Consider the following 19,935-nt stretch of genomic DNA (forward strand, 5'->3'; position numbering starts at 1 on the left):
CCATGATGATTGATTTTATGTTCTGTAGGTTAGCCAGCCATGACTGAAGTTAACTTAGGCTCCAGATGTGACTAGATCTGGCTCCAAGTTGGTCTGGTCTGAGATAGACCTCCAGAGACAAAACACACCCAAGACCTCCGACCTCCCACCTCCGCATTACTGAGACTACAATCATGCCAAGCATGTCCTCCCCTTCACCTAAAATAACAGTCTGGTTAGAGCATTGGGGCGGTAACCGAAAGGTCGCTGGTTTGAATACCCGTGCCGACAAGGTGAAAAATCTGTCTATGGGCCCTTGATCAAGGCATTTAACCCCGATTTGTTCCAGGGGCGATGTACTACTATCGCTGACCCTGTAAAACAACACATTCCAAGTGTATATGAAAATATACAGTCCAGTACATCTTAGCCATGTGTTTACTGAACACAGCTACAGTTGTTAAAAAAGGAATAGAAAGCAATATGGTGGCTCCCATTGCCCTGGAAGAAGTGGTGTTTATTGATCTCTCTCTTATTAAACAAGCTACACTTTGGCCCAAACAATCTATTTAGCGCAAAATTGACAAGCAACTCAACTGGGAAATTAAATGGCACCCCCAGCCTCCAATATTTAAAAATAATGCCTTGCGATCTGGAGGATGGCCTTTCACATCGCCTCAATGGTCCAAGTGTGGTATCTGTACCCTTTGCGATATCATGGAGAGTAATGGTTTGAGGATATTCCAAGATCTGAAAGAAGCATTTATTTATATTACCAGGTAACTCTTTTTTTCTTCTTATTTATCTCCAACTTAGGTCAGCTGTTCTGGTTTACAAGGTTCCATGGGAAACCCAGCTGTCGATTCATCCAATGGATGGAATTTGTAAACAGATTATATCTGGTCTCACCAAAGGACTAATCTCGGTAATATTTCAACCACTTTTGGAAAGCTCGCCATCAAAAAAAGTACGGCCCACAGATCTAAATGTAACTGAATCGTCCTTTTTACTGGACCAGAATATGGAAAAAATTGCAATGAAGATGTGTGAAGAGGGGGGCTAGGAGGGATGGGAAACATGGTTTCCGGTAGGGGAGGGAGAATTCATACAGAATATTATTTAAAAAACTGCTGATGCTGTTCTTTGTCTCTGTGTGCACTTCTTAGATTTCTTTGTTTCAGTGGTAGCCCACATGTACAGGAAGGTGGTACCTGTAAACCCATTCTGAAAATGGACAACCTAAATAAAAAGCTGGTCATCAAAAAAAAAAAAAGTTTTGTACTAAAACACAATGGTATCGTTCACATAGCTTGAGGTGAATTCCTGTGCTTTGTTTAAGCTGACCACAGTAAGAGTAGCTGCTGCTTCTGCAAAAGCTAAATGGGGATCAAAATAAATAAAACAGAGATGAGGAGGGGAGTGTTAATGGAAGTACACGTACCAGACCTCCAGGGCCATCTCTAAGTACACATTGGTTGCCTGTCAAAACAACACAAAAGACGCTGTGGTTATTGTAGAAGAGAAAACATTGATTAATCTGTCAACAGCCTGGGATAAAACAAAACAAAAAAGCAATCTGTCAACAGCAAAACACCCTGGGATACAGTACATCATTCACAAGGAGGGGGGATGAGAAACACTGTAGGAGGATGAGGGTAATTTGAGGAGAGAAGGGGAGAGAGATGCAGATGGGTAAGCTACAGTAAAGGAAGAGGAAGAGTGGAGGAAGAGAGATAGATAGAGGGTGAGAGAAGAGAAAGGAGAGGGATATTCAGTAAGAGGTAGGAGGAGAAGAGTGGAAAATCTCACTGCCATAGATTAGTCAACATCACTCAACAGACAATTATATTTGTGTGAGCTAATGTCGTTCAGGCACACGCTTTCCTTCAGAATACTCTACAGACAGACAGTGTAGAGGTCTTACTTTGCCGATGAGGAAAGGCACTGTCTCTGTGTGGCCAGTTTTCAACATCTTGGAGATGTTGTACGATGCAGTCCCAAGCTTCTCATCCATCACGTAATTGGCGTCCATTAATGTTATCTGATTGAGTACAGCACCAACCAACAAGCTTAAAGCTTCAGCTTCCACATCTTGACCTGACTGGGAGTTCAGTTGATTTGACTTAAATTAAACTGTGCTGATCTGAGTTGAACTGACACGGTTCCATCGCTCACCTCTAGAACATTGTCCTGGTTTGGGTCCAGTATGAAGTCAAAGGTCTCATTCCATTCTGGGTGGATGTCGTTGTCTATGTGCCTCGTTCGTTTCCTGCTCTCAGGGGTGGTGGGAATGAACAGCTCCACATAGGGGTCAGGAGTGTCCACTGCAGACACAAACACACAAATGCATGCGTTACATACAGTACACACATTTACATACAAGCTAACATAGAATATATTGTTATTACATAGCTATAAGAGCAAGTTAATATGAAGTGTTTGAATATTCTGCCAGGTCTTGAGTATTTGGAATAATTACATTTCACGACACAATATAAATTATTTGCTTTTACATACATAAATGACAACTCCCTGTGATATGTTTTTATGTTGGAGAATTTGTGATTGTTAACATGTGAACTAGGAGCATGTGGAATAACAGGTGTTGTAAGACTCACACAGGTCACCCAGTGCTCCCTTAGTGACATTCTTAGCTCGCACCACTGTTACTCTGAACTTGTGAGAGAACTGCTGCTCCACCTGCACAGAAAAAACAACGGAAACATAACCTGTGAGCAAGGACACACTCACCACACATGCACAGATCTATCACACTTGAACTCCAACAACTGCCTAGAACTACTTAGGGACCATGTGTACGATATTAACTGTGCTTTTTGTCTAAACCTAGGCTTAGATACAACCATGTGATACAAGACGTGTCAAGGTGAGGAGTTAGTCCTATCCCTTTTCTTTAAGATTATCAGAGCTCCCTTACCCCAACTAAGGGGCAGCCGCTGGTCTTTTTTGTTGCCTTGCTATTGTTTTGCAGTAATTTGTAAACATAAGGCATGACGACGTCATTTTGTCTTGTCACCATTCCTCTTGTAGTGAATCAGTAGATCTGCTAGTGTTCACTACAGTGTAACAGTGATGAGTGAGCAGCAGGCACAGACTTTCACTGGGAACTAGAGTGCCATGGTGGGGCTACAGAAAAGTGGCATATCTCCTAGTCAAGCCAGTTGGGCGCCTTCTTCATATAAAAATGGTTTTTATTTGTGTTTTCTTTATTGAAATAGAAAGGTCACAAATGAGAAGAGCAGAAAGCTAGGTAGAGTAATACATATATGAAGGTGGAGGCAGGGTTTGAACCCATGCCCCACAAAGGGACAATGTGTGGTCTTGAGTCAGCAGCACTACCACTAGACCAGACTCCAGCACCAGCAGGGTGTCTTCTTTATCCTACCATGATATATAGTATGCCTAGAGCTTCAATGACGAGAAACATGCAGTGCTGCCCACTAATGTGCTGATAGAGTGAGACAGAAAACAGATAAGAGGTTTTCAACTGAAGTTATACTGCTGTTTATTTCCTCAACAGGGTCTGAGCTTACACACAAGCCAATGCAGTGGGTCCCCCCTGCCATAGACTTTGAATACAAGTGGACATGTGTGGACTTACAATAATGTACTGGTAGGGGTCAATGGAAGACATTGTTGGCTGGTTGGTGTTACCCTCTTGTCCAGTCTCTGTCCAGTCTCCAGTGTCCTTGAACTCAGGAAGATCCTTCAGTGATACTGGGTACCATCTACAGACTCTGGGGACACACAGAGCATCATAATGTAAGGCAGGGGTACTCAACTACTATTTGAGAAGGTCCAGTGACACATATTTACTACGTGGCAAAGTTCCGGATGGATATCGTCCTTTATTGGTGCTGTGGTACAGGATAGTAACACACATAGTCGTCTACGACTTAGGAAACATGTTGCCATCTAAAATGTTCATTAAATACATTAAATGAGACTAAGAATTTGAATTAATTAGAACTTATTTCAAATGTAAACATGTGCAACATCCAATTTCTCCTGGAAAGTCCGGACTGCTGTTACGATAATCACACACTGTTGTCCCGTCCTTGCAGCTTAACATTCAGTTGATTAAGGTGTGATGTAATGTCTGTCAAAAATGCAACTGTTTCCATCTTCTCCTCATCTTCCAAAAACTCAGAAAATTGAGTTGCCTTGTCACTCTTTTGCTCTGATTAGAAAGCTTTGATTTCCTCCTAAACGGCCCAAAATCGTTCCAAAACCCTGCCTTTGCTGAGCCCTCTGACATTGGTGTGCAGTAGTAAGTCACCAAAACTGTCAGAATGCCTCGTAGCAGGCAGTGTTGTAGGGATGATGTTGCTCAGTTTCGTTATTGTTGTCATGACCTCAGAATACTATTGTCCCAGACTGGCACACAGGACAGATTGACAGATTATGTAGTGATATGATGTCAGGTCAGGGTTGTCCTCTTTCAAACGTGCAACCAGTCCCCTCCCTCTTCAAATCATGGCTGGAGCTCCATCTGTGGTGATGGAGACCACTGACTTCAGATCTATCCCCATTTTTGTCAGCATCTCGTTGATGGCCTCAGGTACAGTACCAGTCAAAGGTTTGGACACTCATTCCTACTCATTCCAGGGATTTTCTTTATTTTTAACTACATTGTAGAATAATAGTGAATACATCAAAACTAGGAAATAACACATACTACACATCATGTAGTAACCAAAAAGTGTTTAAAAAAAATCTGAATATATTTTATATTTCAGATTTTTCAAATTAGCCATCCTTTGCCTTGATGACAGCTTTGCACACTTAACATTCTCTCATCCAGCTTAATGAGGTAATCGGCTGGAATGCAATTCAATTAACAGGTGTGCCTTTGAGCCAATCAGTTGTGTTATGACAAGGTATGGGTGGTGTACAGAAGAGAGCACTATTTGGTAAAAGACCAAGTCCATACTATGGCAAGAACAGCTCAAATAAGCAAAGAGAAACGACATCCTATCATCACTTTTAAGACATGAATGTCAGTCAATGCGGAACATTTCATGAACTTTGAAAGTTTATTCAAGTGCAGTCGCAAAAACCATCAAGCGCTATGATGAAACTGCCTCTCATGAGGACCGCCACAAGAAAGGGAGACCCAGAGTTACCTCTGCTGCAGAGGATAAGTTCATTACAGTTACCAGCCTCAGAAATTGCAGCCCATATAAATGCTTCACAGAGTTCAAGTAACAGACACATCAACTGTTCAGAGGAGACTGTGTGAATCAGGCCTTCATGGTTGAATTGCTGCAAAGAAACCACTACTAAAGGACACCAATAAAAAGAAGACTTGCTTGGGCCAAGAAACCCAAGCAATGGACATTAGACCAGTGGAAATCTGTCCTTTGGTCTGATGAGTACAAATTTGAGATTTTTGGTTCCGACTGCCGTGTCTTTGTGAGATGCAGAGTAGGTGAACGGATGATCTCTGCATATGTGGTTCCCACAGTGAAGCGTGGAGGAGGAGGTGTGATGGTGTGGGGGTGCTTTGCTGGTGACATAATCAGTGATTTATTTAGAATTCAAGGCACATTTAAACAGCATGGTTATCACAGCATTCTGCAGTGATACATCATCCCATCTGGTTTGCGCTTAGTGGGACTATCATTTGTTTTTCAACAATGACCCAACACACCTCCAGGCTGTGTAAGGACTATTTGACTAAGAAGGAGAGTGATGGAGTGCTGCATCAGATGACCTGGCCTCCACAATCACCCAACCTCTATCCAATTGAAAAGGTTTGGGATGAATTGGACCGCAGAGTAAAGGAAAAGCAGCCAACAAGTGCACAGCATATGTGGGAACTCCTTCAAGACTGTTGGAAAATCATTCCAGGTGAAGCTGGTTGAGAGAATGAAAAGAGTGTGCATCAAGGCAAAGGGTGGCTACTTTGAAGCATCTCAAATATAAAATATATTTTAATTTGTTTAACCCTTTTTTGGTTACTACATGGTTCCGTGTGTTATTTTATAGTTGATGTCTTCACTATTATTATCCTCTGTAGAAAATAGTACAAAATAAAGAAAAACCCTTGAATGAGTAGGTGTGTCCAAACCTTTGACTGGTACTGCATATCTTCTTCCCGTGTGTGTGCTTCTAAATTTGTTAAGCCCAACAGCTCCTCACAGAATTCCTCTTTGTTTCGTTATCAAATTTGACAAACACAAGAAGCTGGGCATTATCAGTGTTATTTGTTGATTCACCCAGAACTAATGAACTGCATGGTGCATACTGAATGGCCTCATCAAGTTTTGAAGTTAAATATTCAGCTAATATTTCAGTTCTCCTCATTGCTGTGGAATCTGACAGTGGGATCTGTTTGGCCTTTTCCCTAAACTCATCTTTTTGTTTACCTCCAAGCAAGGTGTCAGCAAGTTCACACATTCATTCTTTACCATCTCAGCATCTGAATTTGGTATTTTCTTCCCCCAAAACCGGAGCTATACTCAGTGAACACTCAATTGCAAGTTCTTGGGCTTTCAGGGATTGACAAGGACTTTGTTGGACATCTCATATTGAGATTTGAGTTGGTTAACCTTGTTTGTTCTCACTTCTGTGTTCAGGGGATACATCTGATCAAATGTACTATGCCTGGTGTCATAATGGCGCTTAACATTGACACTTTTCATGAGAGCTTTGGACTCACTGCATATCAGGCACATTGGTTTTGTGCTAGTTGTGGCAGAATGAATAAATACTGTTCCGTCCACTCAACTTTGAATATACGGTTTTCAGAGTCAACTCACTTAAAAAAAAAAACAAGCCATATTAACAAAGATACTGGTAACTAAGCTCCTTTAATCTGTGATATTTACAGTTGAACTGCGGTCTAATCTTTCGGTTTCTTTCTGCCTGCTTGTCCCAAGGTTCAACGGAGGATATTTGGATTAATGTGATTGGGTAAGACGCGGCCTCTTGTATTTGCATATAACCATGCGATTGGATTAGACTGGCACTAGTAGCAGTGGGCGTTGCTTCGAGAGAGAGCGAGAACAAGAGGCCGCTGAGCCAGGAATTTTTTTTAAGATGTCTAAAAAATTATGTATTCACTTTTATATAACAAAATGCGACCCAGATTGACCCGTCTCAGAGTCCGGAACCCTGACCGCGGTCCGCAAGTTGAGTTTGGCTGATGTAAGGGATGCTGTGGTAGCATCGAGACTGGTGACGCACAGAGAATCCTCATGTAAGGCAGTAGTCAAACTTTTTCTGCGGGGACCCATTCTTTTCACAATAATATCTTGCGACCCCACCCCACCCCAAATCTAATGACACAACATTGTAGTCGGTAAATTTATATTTTTACATCAACAAATAACCAAATAATCTCTTATCAAAATAAAAAGAAAACAGTAAATAAATGTACTCAATAAAATTGTCAATTTCAAATGTTCTTTCTCAAAAATGTTTGCATATCGTTCCATACAAAAATCTGTACTCATACATTTTTGTAAAGAAAAAAAAATGCTTGTATTTACTTTTACTTGGGTGACCCCACTGCAGTTCCACCAAAACCCCAAATTTGTATACCACTGATGTAAGGGATGGTGTGGTAGCATCTACAGACTGGCAGTTAGTGAAATGTTTTATTTGTGCTGGTGTGTGAAATGGTAGATTTTTTACTTAACTGACTTGCCTAGTTAAATAAAGGTTAAGAACACATTCTTATTTACAATGATGGCCTACACCAGCCAAAGCTGGGCCAATTGTGCACCGCCCTATGGGACTCCCAATCACAGCCGGTTGTGGGGCCTCACGATGCGCCTCTAGCACTGAGATGCAGTGCCTTAGACCGCTACGCTACACGGGAGCTGGTCAGGTTTACTACAACAGTGATGATGCAAATACTAAAATAATGCCTTGAAATAACTGTGTAACTGGTTAGCAACTACTGTAGTGAATGTAGGACCGGGGAGAGAGGAAGTGTGCCAAAGCCACAGGACTGAGATAGGCCTCTCTCACACACACACACACACACACAGAGGCCTATGTGACGCAACAAATTAAAAGATGCTACCACAGTTTAATAATGTTGTGTGTGTGTGTGTGTTACCTCGCGTGTGTGTCTCACAAGCCCAGTGTGGCTAAAAGGCTTGTTTGTTCAATAAAGCGTAGCATTTCTGTGAGCAGTTCATGCACGTATTGTGGGTGTGTGTGTTCGCAGTGCTGGTCACGTAGTGCGAATGGATGATCCAAGTTTTGAATGAGCTTGTTCGGTCTGCGACGTGGTGACCTGCATATGCACCATATTTCTGAATTATCCACAAAGCAATAAGAGCTGAGTAGATTGGACAGGAACACAGACACAGCAGGGCCTGACGCTCTGCCACTACTGAGTGGTCGTCTGGTTCTTTAGCTGCCAGGGACATTAAAGAAAGCAGTGCCAATGTACTTAATAACTACTGGCATCATTATTGGAATGGAATAACAATAATGGTTGATCACATTTAAATGAGAATATCATGACTGCATTTTTATGTTCCTAAGCACAAAGCCATGGTCAGAGAATGTAGACTCTTTTTCTCTCCATTTTAAAATCATATTCCAAACTCCTTTCACAGACATACCAGTAACTAACATGCAGTAATATGCCATGTTGGAACACTTGTGTTATTATGTTAAGGTATCACTCTGCTCATAGAGATTGGCGGGACACAATAGCATTTAACTAACCTAAATGCCCTGACTTTGATCCAAATGAAAGTCAATGACAAAAATGAAGATAAAATAACAACATTTTACATGGCCAGTAGAGCAGACAATTACCAGGGACATCAAGTTACGATATTATCACGATACTTTGCTGCCGATACGATATGTATTGCGATTCTATATTTACTGCGATTCGATGTTCCAAACCTATTGCTCACCATATGTCTGCTACAGAGGGAAAAGAGAGAGTTTCGATCAGTCATGGAAATAAGAGCTGAAAACAAATTGCTTCCCTATGTAAAAAAGAAGATGGACAACAAGCTAGGAAGGAAAAGTGCTGGAGTTTTGGTGGAGGTACAGCCAACTAGCTCTGAAATAATTTTTAGATATTGTCAAAAAAAAAAAATCCTGATATGTAACCGTATCGAGCTTCAACTTTCAAATCATTTCTGAGGAGTTTTCTGGACCTCACTAAAACTCAAACTCTGGTTACGGCCCTGAACTTAACATGCAGTCCACAGAGCTTCTGTCTTCTAGCACTCATTGCTAGGTTAGCCATGTCCCACTGGGCACACCACGTAATTTCAAAGTGGACATTTTGTTTATATTTGGACGAGACGTTGATCAACGAGATTATTCACCCACTGAAAAAGTGGGCTAGCCTTGAGCTAGGCCCATCTGCCGGCTAGCCGAAGAGGTATACCCGCTAATTCGTGGGCTACAATACCTCTTTTGCCAATTGGCCTGGACCCTTTATTGCCGACACGGAGCCCTGCCAATCCATCATGACTGGTCTGGTGACGTAATCGTCCGATGTGGTTTCAACAGGCTTTTCCGTTACGCTGTCGCCGAAGACCAATCTTCTAGCCCCGGCTCGCTAGCTTTCTGAACGCTGTGCCTCCCGCTCACCTAGCATAATAGCGACGACCGAACGACACCCTGACTCACCTATTGCTGCTCATTGGACCCGATGTTCACTCGGCTCCACATGCCTCTCTCTAATATCAATATGCCTTGTCTACTGCTGTTTGGGTTAGTTATTATTGTTTAATTTCACTGTAGAGCCCCTAGTCCAGGTCAACATGCCTTAAATAGCTCTTTTGTCACACCCCACACATGGGGAGACCTCACCTGGCTTAGCTGGTGTCTCCAGAGATGCAAGCTCGCTCATCGTCACTCAATGACTAGGTTTACCCCCAGTGTACTCACATCCTACCATACCCTTGTCTGTACATTATTCCTTGAAACTATTCTACCATGCCCAGAATTCTGCTCCTTTTATTCTCTGTTCCCAACACACTAGACGACCAGTTCTTATAGCCTTTAGCCGTACCCTTATTCTACTCTTTCTACGGTGATGTAGAGGTTAACCCAGGTCCTGGAGCCCCAGCATTACACCTATTCCCCAGTCGCTCTCATTTATTGACTACTGTAACCGTAAAAGCCTTGGCTTCATGCATATTAACATCAGAAGCCTCCTCCCTAAATGTGTTTTATTCACTGCTTTAGCACACTCCGCCAACCCTGATGTCCTAGCCGTGTCTGAATCCTGGCTTAGGAAGGCCACCAAAGATTCTGAAATTTCCATCCCAAACTACAACATCTTCCATCAAAATAGAACTGCCAAGGGGGGGGCGGAGTTGCAATCTACTGCAGAGATAGTTTGACAGAACTCTGAAGGCTATCCAGGTCTGTGCCCAAACAGCTTGAGCTTCTACTCTTAAAAATCCACCTTTCCAGAAATAAGTCTCTCACGGTTGCCGCTTGTTATAGACCCCCCTCAGCCCCTAGCTGTGCCCTGGACACCATATGTGAATTGATGGCTCACCATCTATCTTCAGAGTTCGTACTGTTCGGTGACCTAACCTGGGATATGCTTAGCATTGCAGATATTAGCAGAACAGATTTAGTCCTTGGTTCACTCCAGACTTGACTGCCCTTGACCAGCACAAAAACATCCTGTGGCGTACTGCATTAGCATCAAATAGCCCCCGCGATTTACAACTTTTCAGGGAAGTCAGGAACCAATATACAGTTAGGAAAGCTAAGGCTAGCTTTTTCAAGCAGAAATTTGCATCCTGTAGCACTAAATCCCAAAAGTTTTGGGACACCGTAAAGTCTATGGAGAATAAGAGCACCTCATCCCAGCTTCCCACTGCACTGAGGCTAGGAAACACTGTCACCACCGATAAATTTACAATAATTGAGAATTTCAATAAGCATTTTCTACGGCAGGCCATGCTTTCCACCTGGCTACCCCAACAGCCCTACACCCCGCAGCAACTTGCCCCCCCCCCCAAATCCAAAATTATATATCTAGAATCGGCTCACTCATGCTGCCAAACATACTCTCGTAAAACTGGCTATCCTACCGATCCTTGACTTCGGCAATTGTCTCCAACACTCTACTCAGCAAATTAGATGTCTATCACAGTGCCATCCATTTTGTCACCAAAGCCCCATATACTACCCACCACTGCGACCTGTATGCTCTCGTTGGCTGGCCCTCGCTACTTATTCCAGGGCATCTATAAGTCTTTGCTAGGTAAAGCCCCACCTTATCTCAGCTCACTGGTCACTATAGCAACACCCACAGGTAGCACTCGCTCCAGCAGGTATATTTCACTGGTCATCGCCAAAGCCAACACCTGCTTTGGTCGCCTTTTCTTCCAGGTCTCTGCTGCCAATGACTGGAACGAATTGCAAATACCTCCCTCGCTAACTTTAAGCATCAGCTGTCAGAGCAGCCTACCGATCACTGTACTTGTACACAGCCCATCTGTAAATAGCACACCCAAATACCTCATCCCCATATTGATATTTATTTTTTGCTCTTTTGCACCCCAGTATCTCCACTTGCACATCATCATCTGCACATCTATCACTCCAGTGTTAATGCTAAATTGTAATTATTTCACCACTATGGCCTATTTATTGCCTTACCTCCCTTATCTTACTACATTTGCACACACTGTACATAGATGTTTCTATTGTGTTATTGACCGTATGTTTGTTTATCCCATGTGTAACTCTGTTATTTTTGTCGCACTGTTCGCTTTATCCTGGCCAGGTCGCAGTTGTAAATGATAACTTGTTCTCAACTGGCCTACCTGGTTAAATAAAAATTCAATAAAGAAATGTTGAAAATTGGTTACAGTGATATGACATATTCCTGTGGTTGAAAGTTCACCGTCAAAACAACAGTTGACATTGATTACTTTTTCAAATCCAATGTATTTTCCACGTAGATTCCTTGTCACAATACGTTGACAAATGCTTGGTGACTTCCTCAATTATGTAATTTCTTTCTATTCTGTCCAATTCTTCCACCTCTTTTGGAACGAGTGGATAAGGAATTCTGAGTGGCGAAGTCAGAGAATAGGGGACTGCATCTGGCCTAAATCAATCTTAACTGGTTCACAGTTCAGTAACACATCTGCATTGATCTCGTCTCCTCTGAGGATCAAACCCATCTGGCATGCAACAGTTCTGCTTGTATATGGTCACAAAGATCCAGCATTTGTAGTTTTATTATGTTTTGCTCAGTTGTGGTTTGGACTTTTCCCACGCAATCAATCTGCCACCTGGGCTGCAGAAGCCTTGTTCAGTGTTGACCAGCTGAGGGCACTGTGGCAAGCTCTATTACTTGCTCGAAGACATCACTGTAATATCCGTGTCAACTTTACGTGTGCCATTTTAGTGTTTATTTTAGTGTTTATTGGCTTATTTCACTGTAGAGCCTCTAGTCCTGCTCACTATACCTTATCCAACCTATTAGTTCCACCACCCACACATGCAATGACATCTCCTGGTTTCAACGATGTTTCTAGAGACAATATCTCTCTCTTCATCACTCAATACCTAGGTTTACCTCCACTGTATTCACATCCTACCATACATTTGTCTGTACATTATACCTTGATGCTATTTTATCGCCCCCAGAAACCTCCTTTTACTCTATGTTCCAGACGTTCTAGACGACCAATTCTCATAGCTTTTAGCCGTACCCTTATTCTACTCCTCCTATGTTCCTCTGGCGATGTAGAGGTGAATCCAGGCCCTGCAGTGCCTAGCTCCACTCCTATTCCCCAGGCGCTCTCTTTTGACGACTTCTGTAACCGTAATAGCCTTGGTTTCATGCATGTTAACATTAGAAGCCTCCTCCCTAAGTTTGTTCTATTCACTGCTTTAGCACACTCTGCCAACCCGGATGTTCTAGCTGTGTCTGAATCCTGGCTTAGGAAGACCACCAAAAACTCAGACATTTTAATTCCAAACTACAACATTTTCAGACAAGATAGAACTGCCAAAGGGGGCGGTGTTGCAATCTACTGCAAAGATAGCCTGCAGAGTTCTGTCCTACTATCCAGGTCTGTACCCAAACAATTTGAACTTCTACTTTTAAAAATCCACCTCTCTAAAAACAAGTCTCTCACCGTTGCCGCCTGCTATAGACCACCCTCTGCCCCCAGCTGTGCTCTGGACACCATATGTGAACTGATTGCCCCCCATCTATCTTCAGAGTTCGTGCTGCTAGGCGACCTAAACTGGAACATGCTTAACACCCCAGCCATCCTACAATCTAAACTTGATGCCCTCAATCTCACACAAATAATCAATGAACCTACCAGGTACCTCCCCAAAACCTTAAACACGGGCACCCTCATAGATATCATCCTAACCAACTTCCCCTCTAAATACACCTCTGCTGTCTTCAACCAAGATCTCAGCGATCACTGCCTCATTGCCTGCATCCGTAATGGGTCAGCGGTCAAACGACCTCCACTCATCACTGTAAAACGCTCCCTGAAACACTTCTGCGAGCAGGCCTTTCTAATCGACCTGGCCGGGGTATCCTGGAAGGATATTGATCTCATCCCGTCAGTGGAGGATGCCTGGATATTTTTTTTAAATGCCTTCCTAACCATCTTAAATAAACATGCCCCATTTAAGAAATTTAGAACCAGGAACAGATATAGCCCTTGGTTCTCCCCAGACCTGACTGCCCTTAACCAACACAAAAACATCCTATGGCGTTCTGCATTAGCATCGAACAGCCCCCGTGATATGCAGCTGTTCAGGGAAGCTATAAATCATTATACACAGGCAGTTAGAAAAGCCAAGGCTAGCTTTTTCAAGCAGAAATTTGCTTCCTGCAACACTAACTCAAAAAAGTTCTGGGACACTGTAAAGTCCATGGAGAATAAGAACACCTCCTCCCAGCTGCCCACTGCACTGAAGATAGGAAACACTGTCACCACTGATAAATCCACCATAATTGAGAATTTCAATAAGCATTTTTCTACGGCTGGCCATGCTTTCCACCTGGCTACTCCTACCCCGGACAACAGCACTGCACCCCCAACAGCAACTCGCCCAAGCCTTCCCCATTTCTCCTTCTCCCAAATCCATTCAGCTGATGTTCTGAAAGAGCTGCAAAATCTGGACCCCTACAAATCAGCCGGGCTAGACAATCTGGACCCTTTCTTTCTAAAATTATCTGCCGAAATTGTTGCCACCCCTATTACTAGCCTGTTCAACCTCTCTTTCGTGTCGTCTGAGATTCCCAAAGATTGGAAAGCAGCTGCGGTCATCCCCCTCTTCAAAGGGGGGGACACTCTTGACCCAAACTGCTACAGACCTATATCTATCCTACCGTGCCTTTCTAAGGTCTTCGAAAGCAAAGTCAACAAACAGATTACCGACCATTTCGAATCTCACCATACCTTCTCTGCTATGCAATCCGGTTTCAGAGCTGGTCATGGGTGCACCTCAGCCACGCTCAAGGTCCTAAACGATATCTTAACCGCCATCGATAAGAAACATTACTGTGCAGCCGTATTCATTGATCTGGCCAAGGCTTTCGACTCTGTCAATCACCATATCCTCATCGGCAGACTCGACAGCCTTGGTTTCTCAAATGATTGCCTCGCCTGGTTCACCAACTACTTCTCTGATAGAGTTCAGTGTGTCAAATCGGAGGGTCTGCTGTCCGGACCTCTGGCAGTCTCTATGGGGGTGCCACAGGGTTCAATTCTTGGACCGACTCTCTTCTCTGTATACATCAATGAGGTCGCTCTTGCTGCTGGTGAGTCCCTGATCCACCTCTACGCAGACGACACCATTCTGTATACTTCCGGCCCTTCTTTGGACACTGTGTTAACAACCCTCCAGGCAAGCTTCAATGCCATACAACTCTCCTTCCGTGGCCTCCAATTGCTCTTAAATACAAGTAAAACTAAATGCATGCTCTTCAACCGATCGCTACCTGCACCTACCCGCCTGTCCAACATCACTACTCTGGACGGCTCTGACTTAGAATACGTGGACAACTACAAATACTTAGGTGTCTGGTTAGACTGTAAACTCTCCTTCCAGACCCATATCAAACATCTCCAATCCAAAGTTAAATCTAGAATTGGCTTCCTATTTCGCAACAAAGCATCCTTCACTCATGCTGCCAAACATACCCTGGTAAAACTGACCATCCTACCAATCCTCGACTTTGGCGATGTCATTTACAAAATAGCCTCCAATACCCTACTCAACAAATTGGATGCAGTCTATCACAGTGCAATCCGTTTTATCACCAAAGCCCCATATACTACCCACCATTGCGACCTGTACGCTCTCGTTGGCTGGCCCTCGCTTCATACTCGTTGCCAAACCCACTGGCTCCATGTCATCTACAAGACCCTGCTAGGTAAAGTCCCCCCTTATCTCAGCTCGCTGGTCACCATAGCATCTCCCACCTGTAGCACACGCTCCAGCAGGTATATCTCTCTAGTCACCCCCAAAACCAATTCTTTCTTTGGCCGCCTCTCCTTCCAGTTCTCTGCTGCCAATGACTGGAACGAACTACAAAAATCTCTGAAACTGGAAACACTTATCTCCCTCACTAGCTTTAAGCACCAACTGTCAGAGCAGCTCACAGATTACTGCACCTGTACATAGCCCACCTATAATTTAGCCCAAACAACTACCTCTTTCCCAACTGTATTTAATTTTAATTTATTTATTTTGCTCCTTTGCACCCCATTATTTTTTATTTCTACTTTGCACATTCTTCCATTGCAAAACTACCATTCCAGTATTTTACTTGCTATATTGTATTTACTTTGCCATCATGGCCTTTTTTGCCTTTACCTCCCTTCTCACCTCATTTGCTCACATTGTATATAGACTTGTTTATACTGCATTATTGACTGTATGTTTGTTTTTACTCCATGTGTAACTCTGTGTCGTTTTATCTGTCGAACTGCTTTGCTTTATCTTGGCCAGGTCGCAATTGTAAATGAGAACTTGTTCTCAACTTGCCTACCTGGTTAAATAAAGGTAAAAAATAAAATAAAATAAATAAATAAAATTCACTGGGAGCTCAACATGACTCTTCATCAGAAACGGACGGCCTTGTAAATGACCCTAAAATAATGTTATTTGCTTTTCTTCTTCAGTTATTTCATCGACCATTTTTGTTTTGCATGCAATCTCACAGTGCCCCATTTTGTTACACTACCAGCATCTTTTATTGCGCGCTGGACAATTTTTACTGTCATCATGGCTGCGTTTACAACGTGAGCAAGTTCCCTATTTTGACTCTTTTGATTGAACTGTTTGCCCTGGCCGCCTGTATTATTTTTAGAATGTTTGTAACGCTGTGGTTTGTCTCTCACCTAGTCAACTTCATTATGGGCTCCGGCGCACATGTCTGTGTGTTGCTTCTTTATTTGTGGCCACACACGCCTCCAATTCAATCATCAAGTTTGCAGATGACACAACAGTAGTAGGCCTGATTACCAACAATGATGAAGACAGCCTACAGAAGGAGGTGAGGGCCCTGGGAGTGTGGTGCCAGGAAAATAACCTCTCACCCAAAGTCAACAAAACAAAGGAGCTGATTGTGGAATTCAGGAAACAGCAGAGGGACCACCCCCCTATCCACATTGACGGGACAGCAGTGGAGAAGTTCCTCTGCGTACACATCACTGACAAACTGAAATGGTCCACCACACAGACAGTATGGTGAAGAAGGCGCCACGTGCAGTGATGTAGGCTTGTGTGGATAAAATGGAAGGGACGAATTCTTGTCCCAGTCCAGCCCTGGTCTTTGGCTTGTTCAGTGTGACAAGGTCTAGGTCTGCCACTTAAGTACCACTAGGTGTGGTCATAGGCTCCAACAAAGTTCTGTCAGTGTCAAAAATGTAGCCTTTATCATGTAGTGTGGCAGGTATTATGAGCCGATCCCAGTGACTGACCAATAGGAACACGGCCGGCACTGATTATGCAGTCAGATTAAGGCGCCACGTGCAACTTGAAATCAAGATTTTAATTTTGTAAAACCAGGTTATACGACTTTCAAAATCCTAACATTGTTGAGCCTCTCACATTAAACAACTCCTGTGGTTTTTTGTCTTGCCAACGTAGGGGTGCGCACACTAAATTCTGTGGCCGCGACAGGGTCACACACTACAAGATTCTTCACTTGGCCGTGAGGATTCTCAATACCACGCAGTTAACCTAATAAAGGATGAGTTATGGCTCAAAAAATGTTCAGTCAGACATTCACGCTTGCCATGTACACAGGTGAAATATCTAGCCAATACATTTAGAATTGAATAATACTGTATTAGGGATGACCATGGAGGCAATGAGAAACACTGAGCTAGGTTGCAAACAAGAAGGGGTTTTATTCTCAATTTTAAAAAATACAAATAATTACAAGAGGAAATAAACCAAAACGTGCTTTAAAATAGACAAAATGGATAACTGAACTGAAATGAAAAAACAGACTGTCCTATAAATTCTCAACTTAAAAATGAACTGACATCTAAGGTACAGGAACAAAACGTACATACATCATAATTCATCTGACAAGGGGTTGACACAGAATACACTACATTACCAAAATTCATCCCAAAGGTGTTCGATGTGATTGAGGTCACGGCTCTGTGCAGGCCAGTCAAGTTCTTCCACATTGATCTTGACAAAACTATTTCTGTATGGACCTCGGCTTGTGCACAGGGGCATTGTCATGCTGAAACAGGAAAGCACCTACCACAAACTCTTGCCTCATAGTTGGAAGCACAGAATTGTCTAGAATGTCATTGTATGCTGTATTGTTAAGATGTCCCTTCATTGGAACTAAAGGGCCTAGCCCGAACAATGAAAAACAGCCTCAGACCATTATTCCTCCTCTATCAAACTTTACAGTTGGCACTATGCATTCGGGCAGATAGCGTTTGCCTGGCATCCGCCAGACCCAGATTTGTCTGTCAGACTGCCAGATGGTGAAGCGTGATTCATCACTCCAGAGAACGCGTTTCCACTGCTCCAGAGTCTAATGGAGGTGAGCTTTTACACCACCCCAGCCGATGCTTGGCATTGCGCATGGTGATCTTAGGCTTGTGTGTGGCTGCTCGGCCATCGGCTCCTGACAAATAGTTTGTGTGCTGCCGTTTCAACCGAGGACAGATGATTTTTACGAGCTACACGCTTCTGCGGTCTTGTTCTGTGAGCTTGTGTGACCTACCACTTCGCAGCTTAACCGTTGTTGCTCCTAGACGTTTCCACTTCACAATAACAACACTTACAGTTGACCGGGGCAGCCCACCATTGCCCCCCCAGCAAAATCATATTTTTTAACCACACTATGTTGAGGTAAAAATGTGATTATAATGCTTGTACAGATGTCAACCCCAATACATGTTCATGTCATCAATCAATTGCATTAGTTAAAAACTACTTTGACTACCACCACCAATTTCTGTATGCTATCTATGTTACAAGCGTATACGAATGGCAGTTAGCATTTAGCAGTTTTCCTGAAAAGTGTCTTCTAAATGTTACCTAGTGAAAAAAAGCCAAATATGTCGAAATCAGATTTTCCACTTTGTGGGCCTGTTACAATGAATCAATCATAATGGATTTGACAAATATCCACTTATTTGGACAGAAGATTTGTTGAATGTGCGCCAATCCATGTGCACCAATCGCATCTATTCCGTTTACCTCCCCGATCTCTTTCCAGGAGATCAAAAACATTTTTGTGTCTTTGAAATCCCTATGAGGTATCAAAAATATGCTTTTGATTTGTGAACTTTTGTCAAAGTTCTCCATGTTTGTTGTCAAGGAAGTGTGATGCAGCAATGGTGGTGGCAGCATCATGCGGCAGGGACTGGGAGACTAGTCAGGATCGAGGGAAAGATGAACAGACCCTTGATGAAAACCTGCTCCAAAGCGCTCAGGACCTCAGACTGGGTTGAAGGTTTACCTTCCAAAAGGACAACGACCCTAAGCACACAGCCAAGGCAACGCAGGAGTGGCTTCGGGACAAGTCTCTGAATGTCCTTAAGTGACCCAGCCAGAGCCTGGACTTGAACCCAATCGAACATCTCTGGAGAGATCTGAAAATAGCTGTGCAGCGACGCTCCCCATCCAACCTGACAGAGCTTGAGAGGATCTGCAGAGAATAATGGGACAAACCCCAAATACAGGTGTGCCAAGCTTGTAGAGTCATACACAAGAAGACTTGAGGCTGTAATCGCTGCCAAATGTGCTGCAACAAAGTATAAAGTAAAGGGTCTGAATACTTACATAAATGTGAAATTTCTGTCGTTTTTTATACATTTGCTAACATTTCTAAAAACCAGTTTTTGCTTTGTCATTATTGGATATTTAACCAATTTTAGAATAAGGTTGTAACAAAATAAAATGTGAAAAAGGTCAAGGGGTCTGAATACTTTCCGTATGAAGTGTGTATATACAATAGCCCAGGCCAATGAAGCGACGCACAGATTGATATAGCCTCCTAATATGGCACAATCTGTGTGTCGTTTCATTGGCCTGGGCTATTTTTTCTTTGAATTCAAGACCAGATTGATCTCAGTTTCTCAGTTAGTCACTATTTCAGTCATTTGTGTGCTATTGAAAAACATTCAGCTGATGTCTTCTATCATGTATATAATATAACATTTGATGAAATGCGTTTTTGAAAGGCAATTAACAAATGTTCCCCATATGTGGAAATCGTAAAAATGCTTCTGCTCAAGTGGAGTCTATGCCACATTGCAAAAGTTATTATGCCTTTATTATTAAATAGATTTTTCTTCAATAGTAAATGTACCACACATCGAATTGCATCGTGGTGCACGGATTTGTTTACATTAAATTATAATTTGCACGGAAAACCCCCCCTCACTGCCTATGATTTCTTAACCAGGCCCTGTTCAGAGCGTTCAAGCAATGCATTCCGCCAAGACTTGTTTA

At 42.9% G+C, this 19,935-nt stretch overlaps 1 protein-coding gene across 1 annotated transcript in view; it reads right to left on the reverse strand.

Annotated features, from left to right (window-relative positions):
* Window positions 1-19,935, reverse strand: part of LOC109898161 (cytosolic phospholipase A2) — a 49,389-nt gene that overhangs the window by 28,377 nt on the left and 1,077 nt on the right. Inside the window, exons 2-6 of the mRNA XM_020492998.2 lie at window positions 3,602-3,737; window positions 2,598-2,679; window positions 2,155-2,303; window positions 1,904-2,020; window positions 1,421-1,458 (exon numbers count right to left, since the gene is read on the reverse strand). Coding sequence (XP_020348587.1) covers window positions 1,421-1,458; window positions 1,904-2,020; window positions 2,155-2,303; window positions 2,598-2,679; window positions 3,602-3,634 — 419 coding nt within the window. The 5' untranslated portion in view covers window positions 3,635-3,737. The remainder of the gene's footprint in view (window positions 1-1,420; window positions 1,459-1,903; window positions 2,021-2,154; window positions 2,304-2,597; window positions 2,680-3,601; window positions 3,738-19,935) is intronic.

This window comes from Oncorhynchus kisutch, linkage group LG10 (genome assembly GCF_002021735.2).
Source record: "Oncorhynchus kisutch isolate 150728-3 linkage group LG10, Okis_V2, whole genome shotgun sequence".
Taxonomy (NCBI): Eukaryota; Metazoa; Chordata; class Actinopteri; order Salmoniformes; family Salmonidae; genus Oncorhynchus; species Oncorhynchus kisutch.